Genomic DNA, 17,192 nt, shown 5'->3' with positions numbered 1-17,192 from the left:
AGCCAACACCCAGTACCATTAGCATTTCCTTGGATACTTTATTCCCTGTTATTCCTTTTCTGTCTGGGGGAGGAGAAGGTACAGAAGAAGGCAATGGCCCTTGCATATGGCCAAGCGCCTGTGTACTGCATGACCCCATGGGGCATCCATCATACACAGTTAAGGGGAAGGAGCTACCTGTGGGGTTCTGAACAACCCAACCCAGCTCCCCTTGGCATAACTCACTGCAAATTCTTAAGTCAAGAATGAAGAAGTCAGACTCCTCCCAAACGTGCTGTGAGATCTTAGGCTCATCCCTTTTCCTCTCAGACCCTCAGCTTTTCCCTTCCATAGCAGGACTCAGTGATGTCGCAAACCTTCTTCAACAATAAAATTGTGATTTCACGGAAGTGTATCTTAATCTTTGAAAGGCTGTCACCCCAAAAATGAAATCAACCAACTCATCTGCCTCGAGTGAAGAGGTGATGTGAACAAGGTATGGGGTAGGAAACGGGGGACAGCTTTTGCCTCAGTTACAAACAGGCAGTGGTGGCGCAGGCCTTCAATCCCAGCACCCAGGAGACAGAGACAGGCAGATCTCTGAGTTCCAGACCAGTGTGACCTACACAGTGAGTTCCAGGGCAGCCGGCGCTACACAAAGAGACAAAGCAAAACAAACTTCCTATTATTCACAGCCCAGGCGAATGCTGGGAAGTGGTGAGATCCCAGTGGCCAGGGAAAGTCAGGAACCAGCTAGCTAGGGAACCGCATGTTTCACCTGAAGATTTTGTCTTTCCAACTTGTTTTCTCCAGTGCTAAGAGGTGGAAACAGGGCTGGACCTAGTTGGGGCCATGTGATAATCATTAACAAAACAGACCAGTCAGGTCCAGTTTCTACTCTCACTCTCCACATTAAACCCAGTCCCTCTCCAGGACTGGTGTCTAGTGTCATTCCTGTAAACAAACCTCCTCCATGTCGCAGAAAGAACTGATAGAGCCCTCACTCAGCCTGGGAGGAGAGGGAACCCATATGGGGACCACAGGGACTACTCCTGAGGATGAAGCTGGTAAACCTTGCCAGTCTACTCCAGGCCAGCAGCAGCCATGTCTCTTTCTAGTTCCCTTGCAGCTCCCCAGACACTCCTGGCAGCAGTCACCAGGCAGGCAGGCAGGTTTAGTCCCCCACATAAGAAAGAACCCTGGGGCTCCTCGATTGAACTGAACCATGGGGACTGTTGATGACTCGGATCAGGGCCCCGCAGGGATGCAAGCACACAGGGTAAAGTGTGTCCTGTGGAAGCTGCAGCCAACCCAGGTAGGCTAAGGGAGCGGTTTTCAGCTAGAGGGAAGTGAGGCAGAAAACCCCACTATTGTTTGATATCCACAGTGTTCCACTCCCGCTTTCAAAGTGATCCGGGTTTTTTGTTTTTTGTTTTTTTTTTTTTAATCAGCTTAGGTATACCTCTTCAAGACTTCTATTCAGAAATTCAGCTCGAGGCGCTCTGAGCTCTTTGGACAGTTTAAATAAATTGTCTTTTCTAGTTCTACGTGTACACAATAAGAAGGTATCAATCAATTAGGGTATTTTTCTGATGGTGAAAGATATTTAGTTTGGCAAGCTTCCAGAACCTTCTCTCTTAGTTGCTGTGTGTGTGTGTGTGTGTGTGTGTGTGTGTGTGTGTGTGTGTGTGAAAGCAATCTCCCTTAGACATGAGAACTGTCCCCTTAATAATTAGCAGTTTTATATTGTAATCTAACATGCTAGTGTGAGAAACATGAGCCCCATTTCACAGGTGAAGTGACAGTGGTTCAGGGAGGTGGAGCCACTCACCCCAAGTCACACAGCTAAGAAGCAGCAGAGCCTACAAAGCATGTCCATCCCACCCCCGTACCGTAGCTGCCTCCAGCTGTTAGGCCCACACTCTGCGAAAGGACCTGTCCCTCACGTACCTCTCGGCTTCCTGCTCTGAGCTCTGTTGCTTGCTCTCGAAGGCGTTGAAGCTGCTCATGTCCACATAGCCATCATTCTCATTTGCAGTCGACAGGGCTCTACTCTGCTCTTCAAACAGCTTTGTGAGAGTCCCAGCCCGCGCCGGCCTGCGAGGCGGGATCTGGATGTTCTCATAATCCGAGTTCATGGCTGGAATGTTCTCATAGTCCGAAGTGTCAGCATTGGGAAATGAAATGGACCGTGGCTTGGTGAGCGGCAGGGGCAGAAAGGGCGGCCGGGAGCGATCTTCGAAGGACTCCACCCTGGACACCGTCCTGCTGAAAGGGACGCCTTTCCTCTTGCCGTCCCTGTAGAAGATGAGGGAGGCAGGGGAGTCAGAGGCCCGGACCTTCCCAGTGCGACACTTGAGCTGGGGTGAGTTGCTGAGGCTCCTGCGGTCGAGTTCCAGGACCCTGGCCGGGCCGTGGTAGCTGGACTCGGAGGAGGACCTGGAAGAGGACAGGTTCATGTCCATGTGCCCCTTGCTCTCTGTCTTCTTCCTGAACGTCAGCTCCAGGAGGCGTTTGAAGGAGGACTTCTTCTTCTTGGAGGTCTTATCCAGCGTGTCGCCATCTATCAGGAGTGAAGGTGAGCTCTTAGTGATGGGTTTCTTCGTGATGCAGGCCAGGTCGAAAGGGGGCGGGATGTCAACCACGGAGGACGGCGTGGAGGTGCCACTGGACGGCAGGTGGCTGCGCTGTGAGAAGCTGCCAGAGGAGCCAATGGCGCCTGGCAGAGAGAGATTGTCTTCTTTCCTCCTCACACGATGGCTGTCCAGCCCAGCCCCCTCTGGCTCCCGGAACATGGACAGGGGACTCTCACGGCCTTCCACGGAGAAGGACCTTGGGTATAGAGTGAATGCTCTGGGCTTGGCTGGCAAGGCACGGCCAGACTCAGGGGGCTTCCCCTCTGGTAAAATAGCTATTTTTCTCACCTCCTCACTGGTGTCTCTGGTGCCCACAGTTGATGAACAGCCTTCTGGTCCTGTTTCTTCTAGAACAGTTTCTGGAACATGACCAGCTACCTTCCCAGAGTGGGGCCGGGCCCTTGTGGCAATATTCTTCCTATCCACTGGGACCAGGCCACCCTCAGAGTCCCCTTCCTCCCATGCACTGTACCCACTCCGAGTGCCTGAGGCAGCCTGAGTGTCTGACTGTGTTCCCTCTCCGAGGCTCAGCAAGCCAACTCCCATCACGTAGGGACTGCTGAGTGCATCGTCCATGGCATCCTCATCCTCTGGCACAACCACTACGTCAGGGACAGGGGGTGCCTCTCCAGCTCCATCGTGCAGGGAATCGTGCTGGTTGGGTGAAGGGTCGGTACCAGGAACCTCCTCTGTGCAGACCTCATGCACTGGCTCCTGCCCCTTGGCTGACTCCGAAAGGGAATAGATGTCATTGCAGAAGGAAGTGCTCTCAGTCGGGAAGAGTTCATAGGGACTTTCTGGGAGTGTGGATACGAAATCCTCCTCCACGCTGTCGCTCTCAAAGGGAATGATCTGGCAGTTCTCTTCAGCAGGGTCCTCCTGCGCTGGGTCTCCACTCTCTCCAGGGTCCTCCCCCACCTGCATGGTGGCTGCGGCAGTTTCTCTGTCGTAGGCTTCCTCATCGCAAGTGGGTGGTTCCTCCTGGTCTACCTGGCTCCCACCTTCGGCAGCATCTTCACAGTCCTCCTCAAAGACCTCAGGGCTGTCAGGTGCCACCTCTTGCTCCTGGACATCTGGGGGCACCTCCCCATTTTCAGGGGACCCCACGCTGGCATCCTCTGTGTCCTGTCCAGTGTCCTGGTTAGGCTCCCCAGGTTCAGTGTCATTACATCCATCTTCGCTATCCTCTTCTACCACTCCAGGAGTCTCAGGGGGCCCTGGCTCCCAACAGGGAACTTCAAGAGACTCGGAGCAGACATGTGTGAGAACGATCTCTGTGTGGGAAGGCTCCTCTGCATCCGGGGGGTCCCTATCATCAAGGTTGGACACGTGCTCCTCCTCTTCCTCCTCATTCATGGGCTGCTCCTCCATACCTGGGTCCTGGTCACAGTCCTCCTCACCTCCTCCACGGTCTCTGCTTAGCACCCCTTCATCTGGGGGTGTTGGGGTCTCATCTCTCTCTGGATCGTGATCACAGTCTTCTTCACCCTCCAGAGTGTGGCTCATGTCTTCCTCACTGTCTCTGCTTGGAGCCTCTTCATCTGGGACTGCCAGGTCCCCCTCAGTCCCCATCTGCTCTGCACCATGCTCTTGGACTTCCTCCTCCAAGCCCTGCTCCCCAGTAGCCCCATCCCTGGGAGCACCCTCTCTCTGTGGAGCCCGGGGGACCATGATGTACTCCTCATCGGTCTCCGACTCAGAGCAGTTCAGGGTGGAGTGGTGGCCATGATCCAGGCCCCGGTCCTCACACAGCAGCCTCCCATTGCTGCATTTGCTGAGGCTGTTGTTCAGGTGCACACCAGCTCCGAACTCACTGGGGCCAGCCAGCCTGGGCTTGGGAGCGATGGGAGGTTTGGGGCCCCTGGACATGGAGTTGGGACTGGGGAAACTGTCAGGCCTGGGTGAGGGGGGAAACTTGGCTGCTGGCGAAGAAGGACTGGTGGTAACCTTCGGCTTGGGAGCAACTGGTGGTTTGGGTGAATCTAAAAGGTGAAAACAAAGAAAAGGAAACAAACAAACACACACACAATTAAATTCTACTCAGACTCTTTTTCCATAGCCTGGTGAAGGGAGGAGGGAGGAAAGTTCCCATTTCTGTGGCTTGTCTCAGACTTTCATTTCTTCTACCACATCCTCGAAATCCTTTAACGGGGCTAGGGGTGTGGCCTCCTTAATAGGTGCTTGCCTAGCATGCAGGAAGCCCTGTTTGATCCCCAGCACCCTAAAAGCCTATAATTCTAGCACTGGAGAGGTAGAGGCTAGGGGATCAAAAGTTCAAGGCTAGCCTGGGTTACATGAGACCCTATCTGAAAGCCAGAAAATCCCTGACACTTAGTTCATTCTGTGAGTAGGGGAACAGAGCTTTCGCGACAGTTCAGCTAACAAGAAACCAGCTGAACGAAATCCTGTGAGCGATGAACAATGTGCCAAGATCTTTTCATTCATTCACCAAAAACTACTTATTGAATGATCTCTGTGTGTCCTGCCATTACAAGCTGGTATTCATCAGCACCCTAACCAAGTAGCCAGCACTACAGATGAGGGGCTTTCATGGGCTCCAGCAGAGAATCCATTGGGGAGTTAGAAGAACAGAGAGAGCTGTAGCCCCTTGGGATGCTATGGCTGAATAGCCATTATTTCATCCCTCCAAGAATGACACACTAAAGACTTAAGACTCTGTTTTAAGCTTTGAGTGAGAAAGTTTGCATGTTTCCAGAATGTCCATCCAACACCTCCAAATATCATGGAAGAAAGGAAATAGTATGTACCAACATGGATGGGTAGCTGCAAAAGTCTATGTCCCTGAAGGATGCTGAGGCCTGCAGATGGGTAGATAAAAGATATGTGCAGAGTACACACACATCAGGAATTAGCCAGGAATAACTGTCATGATTGGGAGCCTCTGGGAGAAGGTGAAGCTCTGTTTTGAAGAATGATATATGACATGTTAAGACAAGAAACAGACCAATGGCACAGCTTCCGAGGTCCAGGTCCTGTGTCTCTCCTGAGCAACTAGCAGGGCCTGCTTCCCAGGCCTCCTTGTCTGGTCCTCACATCTCAATCTATACTTCAGCAGAATGAACTTTTCAGGCCTCATCTTCCATCTATCCTTGCTGAGGTCTAGGTGTGACAGCAGCTCCAGATGCCAGTCTGGCTCCTGACGAAGATGTAGCAGAGGGCTGGGGTTCTCTCAGCAAACAAGCCTCTCCCTCAGCATTGGAGCCCACTTATAGCAGCTACTACCAGCAGCTCTAATCAAGGACCACATTTATCATTACATGTGATAGATATACGTGATACATATGAAAGCCTTCCTATATAGCCTAGGCTGGCCTCAAACTCACGATCCTCCTGCCTCAGTCTCCTGAGTCTGAGATTACAGGTGTGTGACACCATGCCCAGCCCCATAGATACTTTTAATCTTCTCGCAGCCGTATTATAAAATAAATGTCAGGTGTAGGGACCCATCCCCAGAACCCCACCTACTCAAGAACCTGAGGCAGGAAGATCATTTGAGCCCAAGAGTACAGCATCCAGCTTGGATAACACAGAGAAACCTCATCTTTAAAAAAAAAAAAAAAAAAAAAAAAAAAAAAAAAAAGGATGTGAAAGTCACTTTCACATTCTAATTTGCCCAGGTGGGCATAGTGGTGCACACCTTTAATACCAGTGCTCAAAGGCAGGTAGATCCATCCGTTGAAAGCCGGCCTGGTCTACATAGAGTTCCAGGCCCCACAATGTTACATAGTGAAACCCTGTCTCAAAAACAAAGTAACAGCAACAACAATGTTACATAGTGAAACCCTGTCTCAAAAACAAAGTACCAGCAACAACAATAAAAACACACTATATATTACTCAGCTCCATATATCCAAACATCACAGGGCATAGTAGGCATGCCCATAATCTCGGAACTTGAGAGGCAGAAGGATCAGGAGTTCAAGGCCAGTTACATAAGACCTGTCTCCAAAAAAGTGGGGGCCTGGGGAGATAGCCCAGCTGATATAGTGCTTGCCACGCAAGCATGAAGACCCAAGTTAGATCCCCAGAATTCACATTAAGAAAAAGAAGTCAGATGTTGGCGGTGTGAGCTTGGGATCGAAGCTCCGAGGAGGTAGAGACAGGTGGATCTCTGGGATTCATTGGACAGCAAGCTTGGCCTACTTGTCAGTTTATGCCAGCGAGAGATCCTGGCTCAAAAGACAAGCTAGATGGCGCCTGAGGAACGGCACCTGAGGAATGACACCTGAGGTTGTCCTCTGATTTACACACACACACACACACACACACACACACACACACACATATACACACACACACACAAATATTATTATTTGAGTAAAGTTCAACCTAACAATTGTACTTTATGGTGGTTTGAAAAAAAATCCTCTGTGTCTCACTTCCAATACAGTATCTAGTGAGGTTGTGAGTATTAAGTGGTTTTTGTGGGGGATGATTCAACCCAGCTACAGCAAAGGCAGGGGTTCTGAGCACAGTTGAGCTAGCATGGTTGGGAGACTAAGTGTGGGACACGCACTTCTGACAGGGTATTTCTGACTTACGATGACTTTATGGGAATGTAAGTCCATCGTAAATTAAGGGGCATCTATAGCCATTTTGAACGAGCTAGCTGACGTTCTTTTTTCACTAGATGACCTTGAAATGGAATGGAGTATCTCCATTCACCAGCCACAGGCCTGGGGCTCAGCACTGGCAGCTAAGCTCTGACTTGGACCACTCTGTGGCCCTGTCCATGGGCACCTCAATGCCAGGATATCTGGAGCCAAAGTCAGTACCATGATCCACAAATGTCAGGACCCTATCATTCGGAGGACAGGGTGGTACATTCAAGACTGCACAGACCCGTACAGGCTACTATGACAGGGTGCAGGAAGAGGCTGAAGGCAAGAAAGAGAGAAAAAAGACACCACTGTCAAAGACCTCACCAAATTTCACCAACTCCAACTACCCCTAGGTCATCCACACCAACCTCCAGGCCTGCCCAGGTGTTAGAACTACCAAGTTATCAAGACTAGATGATTTCTACTTTAGAATATATATATATATATATATATATATATATATATATATATATATATTGGAGTTTAACACTGATCATTGTTAGGTAACAGCTGAGCTGGGTTCAAACTCTGGCTTGGCTGCTTAGGAGCTGTAGAACTAAGCCTCAGTTTTACCACCTGTAAAATGGGGACAGCCTATGGCTCCCCTTGGGGGTGCTGTGAAGACAGAAGATCTTGTCGGCATTTGCATGAGAGAAACTGCTCACTCAGGAGTACATCCTCCCCGCCCCCACATCCTTCTATCTTGAGTCCAGCCATATCCAGTATACTACCTGATAGCAGCTGCCAGCTCACAACATCAAGTGTCAGATGTTGGTGTGACTTATTCTTCAGGGGTGGGGACTCTCATTTCTCATCCTTAACAGGTAGCATTTCACATGGGCCACCATGAGACATGACTGAGGAACAGACAAGCTGTGAAAAATGACTGTCACCCCGGCTGCATTGCCCCCATTCCCAACCCATCCTTCATCCAATCAAGCTATTGATCTGTGGGCGCCTGTTCCTTGAGAAAGGTTGTGGTAGGGTCTGAGGCGTGGTCCTGCAAGAAAATGCCTTCTGCACAGGAGCCCAAGGAATGACAAGCACATGGCATTTTTTCACTCCTGCGCCAGCGCTGAATGAAGCCACAGTGCTTCTGCATGTCCCCTCAGAGACCAAGAGATGCTGGCGCCAAAGACACTTTGTCTTGCCCCTCACTGGCAGTTGACTGGTGTGAGGTCACTCAGTGGATGCAGAGCAGCCCTGGAGAGAATCAAGTTTTCATACTTCCAAGTCCAGCCACCCAACCCTCTGCCTCTCCGTTTCCCACAGAGCATTTCCCCTACAGTGGAGCCCCAGGAGCCCCAAGTGTCAGTGAGAAGGGTAAAATCCATGGAAACTAAGACAGAGAAACTAGGAGCAGCTTGTCAGGTGAAGTGTGTGTCAAAGGCAGGGTCTGGGTCTGACCACAGCATATAGACTAGAGTGAGACTATACGGCTCCAATCTGTTCCCACTCAATTTTCTCTACTCCGGTTCCATGAGGTAATATTTACTGTCCTCCTATCCTGTGTGGGGCCCTAGTCTAGAGTCTCTAGACGTACCAACAAACCCCTCTGGTCTCACTGAGGGGACATTAAAGTTGTAGAGAAGAAGGGAGAAGCTGGGACTCATTAATGTATCCAGGAGATGGGAGGAAAGCCAGAACTTTTGGAAGGGAACAATGGAAGTTGGGGGAGGCAGGAGATGAGGCTTGGGGATACTCCGGCTTCTTCTCAAGGGCTTAAGGAGCAGGGTGAACAGCAGGGCTTACGCATGAGGACCCGTACATGCAGGCTAAACATGCTGAAATGGATGGGAGGGGTGAAGGACGGAAGAGTCTAGAAAGGGGGTTCTCGTGGTCCTTCAAGCAGTAGTGATGGAGCCTGGACCAGGCAGGGACAACAAGGAATCTGATTTCAATGATGAAACAGAACTGAGAGGGAGGATGTATGCATGGAACGGACATGGTGTGGAAGAGAGAAGAGTTCCCAGATCGTGCTGAAGTTTAACCCTGAGCACCTAGAAGGGTAAAGTTGCAACAGCCAAGAAGGCCAGGGCTGGGAAGGAAGACCCAGGGTTTCAGTGTGCACAAGTCCAAGTGAGTCACTTTTCACACACCTCGTGGAGATATCCAATGGGCTCTGGGCTCCAGGGGCAGGCCTGTTACAGGTGGACAAGGTGGGATGCGATGGAAGTCATGGACAGGGAGAAGTAGGGCCCAGGAAGGAGTCCCAGGGCCCCTGATCAGCAAAGGAGACCGAGGAGGGCGAAAGGGATGCAAACGTGCACATGAAAACAACCTGCCTTGCTCTGCCCGCCGCCGCCCTGGCTGGTGAAGTGCAAGCCTCCAGGATGGGGTTCGCATCACTGGAGGACACGCTAACAGGATGGGGTTCGCATCACTGGAGGACACGCTAAGGGAGGACACGCTAAGGGACTGGGCTCACAATGGGAGAAAACATTGAGACAGAGAAGTCAGCAGAGGTGACAGTGTGTGCAGAGACCAGAGGCATGGACAAGCCCAGCTGCTAAGCTTTAGGGCCTGGGAGATGCAGTGGTAGCCAGCGCTGGGACTGCTCCCCTGGGCTGAGCTTGACTTCCTGATGAGAAACGAAGCATGGACCTGGCTGGTGCACCCTCTGGCTGCCTAGGAGCCTTCTCTCTCCCTACGAGTAATATGCCCTGACTGAGTCACCAAAGCCTATGACTCCTGGGGCTTTGCCACTCTTGGGGATGAGGCGAATGCAGAGCACTGCTTTAGGCAAAATGCTAACTAAGGGATGGGCGCGGGAAGAAAGAACATTTCAATAGCGCCTGATGATACAAATCACTCGCAGCCCGCTCCTGGTACTAGCTGCTACTTTCTCTCTCTATTTTAATTAAATATCTGTCACTCACACATTCATGCTTGCTGCTCCCTCACAGCCACGCAGGAGTCAGGTTAGATGAAGTCTGGGAAGGAGCCTTGGACAGGGAGCCAGGAGCCTTAACCTCCCTTCCTAGCCAAGCCACTAACTAGAGGAGGTGTCACCTTGGCCAAGCCTCCCCCTTCCCATGCCTCAGTTTCTCCACCTGTAGAAGGAAGGGACTGAACCAAAAAGTTCATTTCCCCAGCTCGTTCAACGCAGAGAGCTTCTTGCAACATCCTGACACTCCGACTCCCGTCCCCAAGTCTGCTTCACCTGCCCGCCCTTCCCTCCACTCCTCCTGGAACACTCACGACCATATGTTGCAAGAGCAATTACCTTCCAATTTCACCTTGCAATGCATCTTAATTTAACATCCATTCCTAGGTGCCTGCTGGAGGGCCCAAGCTAAGTCTGCTGGTTTCTAATTAGGCTGCTGTTAAGCTTGTCCAGTGATCCACAGCAGGGCACTTCCCAGGAAGACAGTGGAAGACAGAGCAGGGAGAGGCCTGGGGTCGGGTACAAGCCCTTCCACATACAGATGTGTGGTCATGTACACATCTCTGCCTCTGGAAGCCAGAGCGTCCTTTTTGGAGAAAGGAAGAACTATCCACCTTTTCATGGGACCATTGAGAGTTCAAGGAAACTAACAGACTAACAGCCAAAAAAAAAAAAAAAGCACTCAACAAAGTCAAGAGCACCAACAAGTTAGGCCTGGATTAAAAAAAGAAAAGCTCTGAACAGGTCCTCAATTTCCCATCCTCAGGTTGCTGTGGATACTAACTAAACTGATAGAAAGAACACATCCTAGTGGTAACTAATTCATTGTAAGTTCCTGGGAAATATGAGTTAGTGTTCATTGTTTGTTCATGATGGACACTGGTCAATTTATTGTTAGTTAATAGTGTCAAGTCAGAGCTAGATCTTTACTTGTCAGACAAACTGAGGGACCTGCTCAAGGTCATGTAAGCATACGGTGGCTTTGAGATCCAGCCTCAGAGAGTCCCAGAGCTATGAGAACGGCTGGGGGGAGATGGCATCCACCAGTCATCGTGTGAGGCTGTCACACTGAAAAGGGAACCACGGCGTCTACAGAAACAAATTACAGGACAGCTAGATCTAAGTGCCCACTGCAAAGGCTTCCTGGGACCAAACCTACCTCTAGATTTGTTCTGGTGGCCTCCATCCTCCAGACTCTTAGGGAAGGAGGGCCTGCTCCAGCCTCCTGCAGGAAAATGTGGGGAAGCTAGACTGGCTCTCTCCATTGTTACCAAGTGGTTTTGTTAGGAGGGTAGGGAAAGGCAGCCTATGTCCCAGACCATGCCAGCACCACACAAGACAAGCTTCCCCAGACAACAGTGGACGGCCAGGCCCTGGGACCCTGTTCTCCTCCCCTCCACTCCCATAAAGGGACACTCCTGCTCATGGCCCCCAATTCTGTGGCCCACATTAATTACCATACACCCAGCAACCCTAATCCTGGACACAGGGAGGTGGCTGCTCTCCTCCTCCGACTGTTACAAGACCAGCCCAATGTCTCTAGCGGTACCTTGCTCCCAAGACAATGACTGTTTTCAGTAAAACAATCTTAAAAAGAAAAAAGCCCCAACAGGCAGCAGCAGCAGCAGCAGCAGCAGGATATGGTTCCAAGACAGCCAAAATGGTGGCTTCCTGTTTCTTTGGGGATGTGTGTTGGGAGTGTGGTATTGGACAGGGTGCTGGGTGGGGAAGGGGCTTCCCTTATGCACAATGGTAGCAGTAAAAGAAGCAGGGCTGACAGCTCTGAGCAGGTGGATCTCTCGTTAGCTAGGATTACTTTCTAGCTTTGAGAACTTTCTGTCTTCCTCAGGCACGCAGCTGGGAATCCAGATTTCAGGCACCGCCCATCTGGCTGAGGCTCACTTTCCCAATCTGCTAAATGGCACTCCTCGGGCAGAGATCGCTAAATTTCTTAGAGAACACTTGGGTTTCCCGGAATCCCTGACCTGGTGAAGTCTGATTCACAGAATGGGACGCGAGGGGAGAGGGGTGGGAGGGACGCCGATGAGCCTGGGTAAGGGGTAACCCCTCGGTCCCCGCTTCGGTCCGGTAGTGAAGCTCCGGCAGGGAGTTTTAAGAGGGGTGAGCCCAGAGAACAGCTCAGGCTTCCTAGCTCAACCACAGAGCTCCGGGCGTCTGATGGCAGAGCGGGGTGTGTCGAGCCCTAGAGTACCAGAACAGACTCCGGCGTCGGGGAAGCGTAGCGGATGGGCCCCGGGGCCAGGCGCGGCCACTAAAGGGCGAGAGAGGACCTGCTGGGACCCAGAGGACAGAGAGGAAGGACTGGGGGTTGGGGGGTTACGACTAGGTCTCTTTGGAGGGGGGGTGTCCTCGGTTTCCAAGGGGACCTTCTTCGGGGGACAACGGCGGGGTGCCTGGAACAGGACACCCCAACTCTTGGGTTCCTAGAGAAGGGACCCTCGGTTCCGCAAGCTCCACTTGCAGCGCCTGCCGCCGGTGCGCAAAAGGTGGCGCGGCTTCTTACCTGCTCTGTGCATCTTCCACCGTGGAGCCCGAGGCTGGTCTCTGCGTGTCGTGCGGGTCCGTCTGTCGGAGTACCACTGCCGCCCAGTCCACCGCACCCGCGCCCGCCCCGGCCCGGCCCGCCCCGGGCGCAGCACTCCGCGGCAAGGCGAGGGGCGCTGGGCGCGGGGCTTGGGCTGGGCGGGGCGTCCGCTCAAGCTCGGGGCTCTAGGCTCTGGCCGCGCCTCCTCCCCCCTCCTAGATGTTTCCTCCCGCTCCCGAGAGGAAGGCTTTTTTTTTTTTTTTTCCCTTTTCTTTTTTTTTTTTTTTTTTCAGTGCTGTCAGAGACCGAGGGTCCCGGCGTCCCCACGCACACTTAAAGGGGCCGGGACTATGATCAAGGAGACCTAAGGAGCTGTACAAGGCTTAGGGACAGAGGCCATTTATCCCTTTATTTTCAGATTTGGATGTTCATTCAGTCTGAGCTAGGCGCTGTGCTGACCACGGAGCATGAGAGCCACAAGTTCTTGTCCTCATGGAGCTCAGATGGGGCGGTCGTTGGGGACGTAAGACAAATTAAACCGACAAACACCATAGCAAAGCACTCTGTCTGCGGGGAAGATCTGCTGAGGCTCCCCACTGCCAGAACCCATGGGGAGTGTGTGAAATGCGCATTTCCGGGCCCTCAGCCGACTTACAGAATCAGAGCAACTGCTAAGACTTTCCGAGGAAGCCGAAGTCAGAATCACTGGGACAGAGTATGGCTGTCTGGTCGGCCATCGCCTCTTCGAGGTGACTGGAAAGGCTATCTGGCCTCTGAGGAGGCTTGATTCACACACTGTACAGGGGCCCAGTATCTCCTCAGTAGGGCCCGTTGATGGCCACATAGATAGATGTCATTGCCCTTAGGGAACCCTGTCTGACTATTTACCCTGACATACACAGTCCTGCTACTTGGGACTGGAGCTCAGAAGAGGCCCCCAGTGAGAGGGGTCAACCAGACCAGAGGCGAAGGAAATAACTTGGTCAGACCCAGAGGCATGAAGAGGCATGGCAAGTTGGAGGAGGACCAACCAGTGAGTGTGTGGGCTTGGCATTGAGTAGGCCTCAGTTTCCCCGATTATACAATTAAGGACTGAATTTGAATCTTTCAAATGACCGCTCCATCTCACACCAGACTCCTCAGCCTCCAGCCTTTTTGGAGAGGATCACTATGACTCTAGAACAGAGAATTTACAGCTGGGGTCAGCAAGATGGCTCTGTGGATAAAGAGCTTGCTGTGTAAGCCTGGTGACTCCAGTCCCTGGAACCCATGGAAAGGTAGAAGGACAGAGCAGATTCCAAAAGTTGTCTTCGGGCCTCCACAAGGACACCGTAGCTCATTTATACACCCCCGCTCCCCACATGCTAACCATAAATAGATGATTAATTTTTTTTTGAAAGAAAGAAAATATCTGGCTGGATTTTGGCACTGAGACAAGTTCTTAGTAGACTTGGATCTATGCTTAGTGGTTAGCTGGTGATGGAGGTGGTAGAGATGATACTAGACGTGGATGAAGTCGAGGTGGAGGATACGCAGTGAAGCAGGAGGAAGACAGAGGCCGCGTGCTGGTCGTGCTGCAGGTAGAGAGGTGGTGGGGGTACTTGTGGACATCTTGGTGAAGATGTGACATGTCCTCAGAGTGTGTGGCAGAACAGGGGAGGAGGTGGTCCACAGGCTAGAAGTGAAGGAGTTGGTGGTGGCAGAGGCCGTGGAGACAGAGCAGGTGATCAAGGTGGTGGAAGATGCGGAGCTGAGGCAGTAAAATGGTCGAGGCGATGGAAAGGGTGGTAATGATGGAGATGGTATACAGGATAAGGATGGTTTTCCAGACGGCAATGGAGGTATTTGGTCAAGTGATGGAGTTGGGAGTGATACAAGCAGTAGGGGGTCGACCGTGTGGTAGACAGGGCAGAGATGGTGGAAGTCGTTAAAGTAATAGAGATGGCGGGGGGTGACAGAAATGGTGGATGGTAGAGCTGGTTGAGGTGATAGAGAGGATATATGTGATAGAAGTGGTAGATGATGGAGACAGCATGGGTGATGGGGTTGATGAAGATGGTGGAGGTGGTCAAGGTGATGGAGGCACTGAAGATGATATGGGTGATGGAGATGGTGGAGTTAATGGCAGTAATCGAAGTGGTGGAGACGATGGGATTGGCTGAGTGATGGAGATGGAAGCAATGAACTTAAGTAGGTGATGGAGCTGGTGGTGGAGAGGGTAAGGATATTGATATCTATGTCTGAAGGGGTGTGAAGCTGAGTGAGTGGGTAAATCCTTTCCATATTTCATGCAAAAAGAAATAAATTAAGAGTTAGCTTGCTTTTTTTAGAGTATGCAGTCCCAAGAACACAGCTTCAGCAGGACCGGGGAGGGAGGGAGGCTCCAGGGACTCAGCTGCCTCCAGTGCTGCCTTTGCGCTGAGGTTTGGGGAAGGGGTTCAGGGTAGGGGCGGGAAAATACCCAGATGCTTTACTAAGCTAAGTCCGACCCACCACTGTTGGATGTGGGATCTGTGGGCACAGTCCCAAGGCCAGTGGGGAAAACCTCACAGGATTCAACATGTTCAGCTTAGGCAGAGGGTGGTATGGAGTGATACGCCATGAGGGGAAACTTGAACTCCTTTGTTTTCCCTGATGAGAGAAAATGGATCCCAATGCCTATGGCTTTGCAATCATCCCGCCCAGGGTGATGATCACCGTGGCTCCTGTTCCAGCCTTAATGAATGCAATCTTGCCAAGAATCCCAGTTATTGTGTCCCCATTTCACAGATGGAAACTGCAGCCCTTACAGTCTAGTCAGTTCCTTTTTTGGGGGGGGGTGGATTTCGAGACAGTGTTTCTCTCTGTAGATCAGGCTGTCCTAGAACTCAGAGATCCACCTGCCTCTGCCTCTTGAGTGTTGGGATTAAAGGTGTGCACCACCACACCCAGCTTCCAGGCTTCCAGTTAGTTCTTAAATCCTATCCATCCGTTGACTGCTACTCCTGAGTTGCCTTGTGAGGGCATGAGCCTGTCCCCACTTCTCTAGAGGAGTTTAGCAGGGCACCAACGGTACCTTGAAGGCAGATGCCCATGAGGCAGGGTGCTCCGTCTCCCCAGCAGACATGTCTTCTTATGCTCTGTTTCTCTTTCCTTCCCTCTTGCTCTTCCTTTCTGAACCTCCTAGTGGCAAAGCATTCCACCTCCCCAAGAGTGTCAGACATCCAAAGGAGCCATCTTTATGCCTCTAAAGTATTCGAGTGACAGCTGGGAGAATGGGTGCGGAGGTAACTGGGATGGATGCCCAGTGTACCTGCCAGGGGAGAAGGCCATGGCCATGGTAACTAATGCTGATGCCTCGGTGCACACACATCCTTCCCATGGCAGCAGGAAGGGCCAGCTGTAGCTCTCCCCAATGTGTGGATGAGAACTGGAGACAGAGAGGCCAGGCTGCACTCAGAATGCAGAGCTGGAGTAGAGCTGGGTCTAAGTCAGTGTAGTTCCCAGGCTGGTGCCCACTGCTTGCCTTCTGTCTCCTTCATTCAAGACACCTTGGCAGAAGCAGAGCCAGAATCCTAGGCCCACCCTCCCTCTCACCCTCCTGGCCTCCTGATTACTTACCCAGCCAGGCCCTGGGACAAGCTACAAGGCACTCCATGAGCACCAGAGCTCCAGGGAAACTGAGGCAACAGATGCTCTCTGACACAGCACTAATGTGAACTACAACCCCATCCCCCACAATAGATGGCCAGCAGACCCCACTGTGCCATGATGGTTCCCTGGGCTTCGGAGTCCAGTCTCCCTCACTTCAGGGTCCCAGGGCCCTCCTTCTCCCCGTCAATGCTCTCCATCCCTCTCTCACACTCTTCTCTACAGTAGCAAGCATCTTCATTTTTTATATCTTTGGACAATCTGAGGCTCCTAACACCCACCCCCCTCACAGGACCAGGTTAATGCAGCCTAGATCCCAAGTTCTGAAACCTAGCTGCCTATGCCCCCACCTGCAGCCCCCACAGTGCCAAGCTGCCCTAAGGCAGGGCGGGACCATTCTCCACAGATAAGCATGCACCCAGCCTTTCCACACACTGGAGAGTATCTGTTACCAAGCTTCCCAGACAGGCAATGGAACCCTGCGGGTGACCCCAGGCCACTTACTCAGTTTCCCATTTTTTTTTTTTTACTCAGAGTAAAAAAAATTGTAATAGCTAATATTTGTTGAGTACTTGCTTTGTGTACTCAGTAAATTCTTGGTATAGATTAACTTATGCATGCCTTTCAGTAACTCCCAAAGGAAGGCACTGTCACAACCTTTTGTTACACAGGGACTATCACAACACAGAGGCCAAGGCACATACCTGGTAAGTGGGGGAATCTGGACCCTGACTCTAACACTGATCCTTCCCATCCAGTGCTCAATAAACGACTATGGTCACAAAAATGTCCAGTACATCACCGATGTTTAAAAATGCTTACAGACAAGGAGGAACTGAGATATACAAATGTCAATCAGAACACTCAGGGAACAGAAAAGAGCACTTATTGAG

General features: G+C 51.6%; 1 protein-coding gene across 1 annotated transcript in view; it reads right to left on the bottom strand.

Moving 5' to 3' along the window:
- The window catches only part of Fgd5 (FYVE, RhoGEF and PH domain containing 5), a 102,036-nt gene extending 89,215 nt beyond the window's left edge, over nucleotides 1-12,821 (bottom strand). Inside the window, 2 exon segments of the mRNA XM_052719265.1 lie at nucleotides 1,930-4,597; nucleotides 12,649-12,821. Of these exon segments, the coding sequence (XP_052575225.1) occupies nucleotides 1,930-4,597; nucleotides 12,649-12,661 (2,681 nt within the window). The 5' untranslated portion in view covers nucleotides 12,662-12,821.
- Nucleotides 12,822-17,192: the final 4,371 nt, after the last annotated feature.

Source organism: Peromyscus californicus, unplaced genomic scaffold (assembly GCF_007827085.1).
Source record: "Peromyscus californicus insignis strain IS unplaced genomic scaffold, ASM782708v3 Scaffold_6__1_contigs__length_162567912, whole genome shotgun sequence".
Lineage (NCBI taxonomy): Eukaryota > Metazoa > Chordata > Mammalia > Rodentia > Cricetidae > Peromyscus > Peromyscus californicus.
The sequence above is the reverse complement of the archived record's forward strand: the minus strand, read 5'-3'. Positions and strand labels throughout refer to the sequence as shown.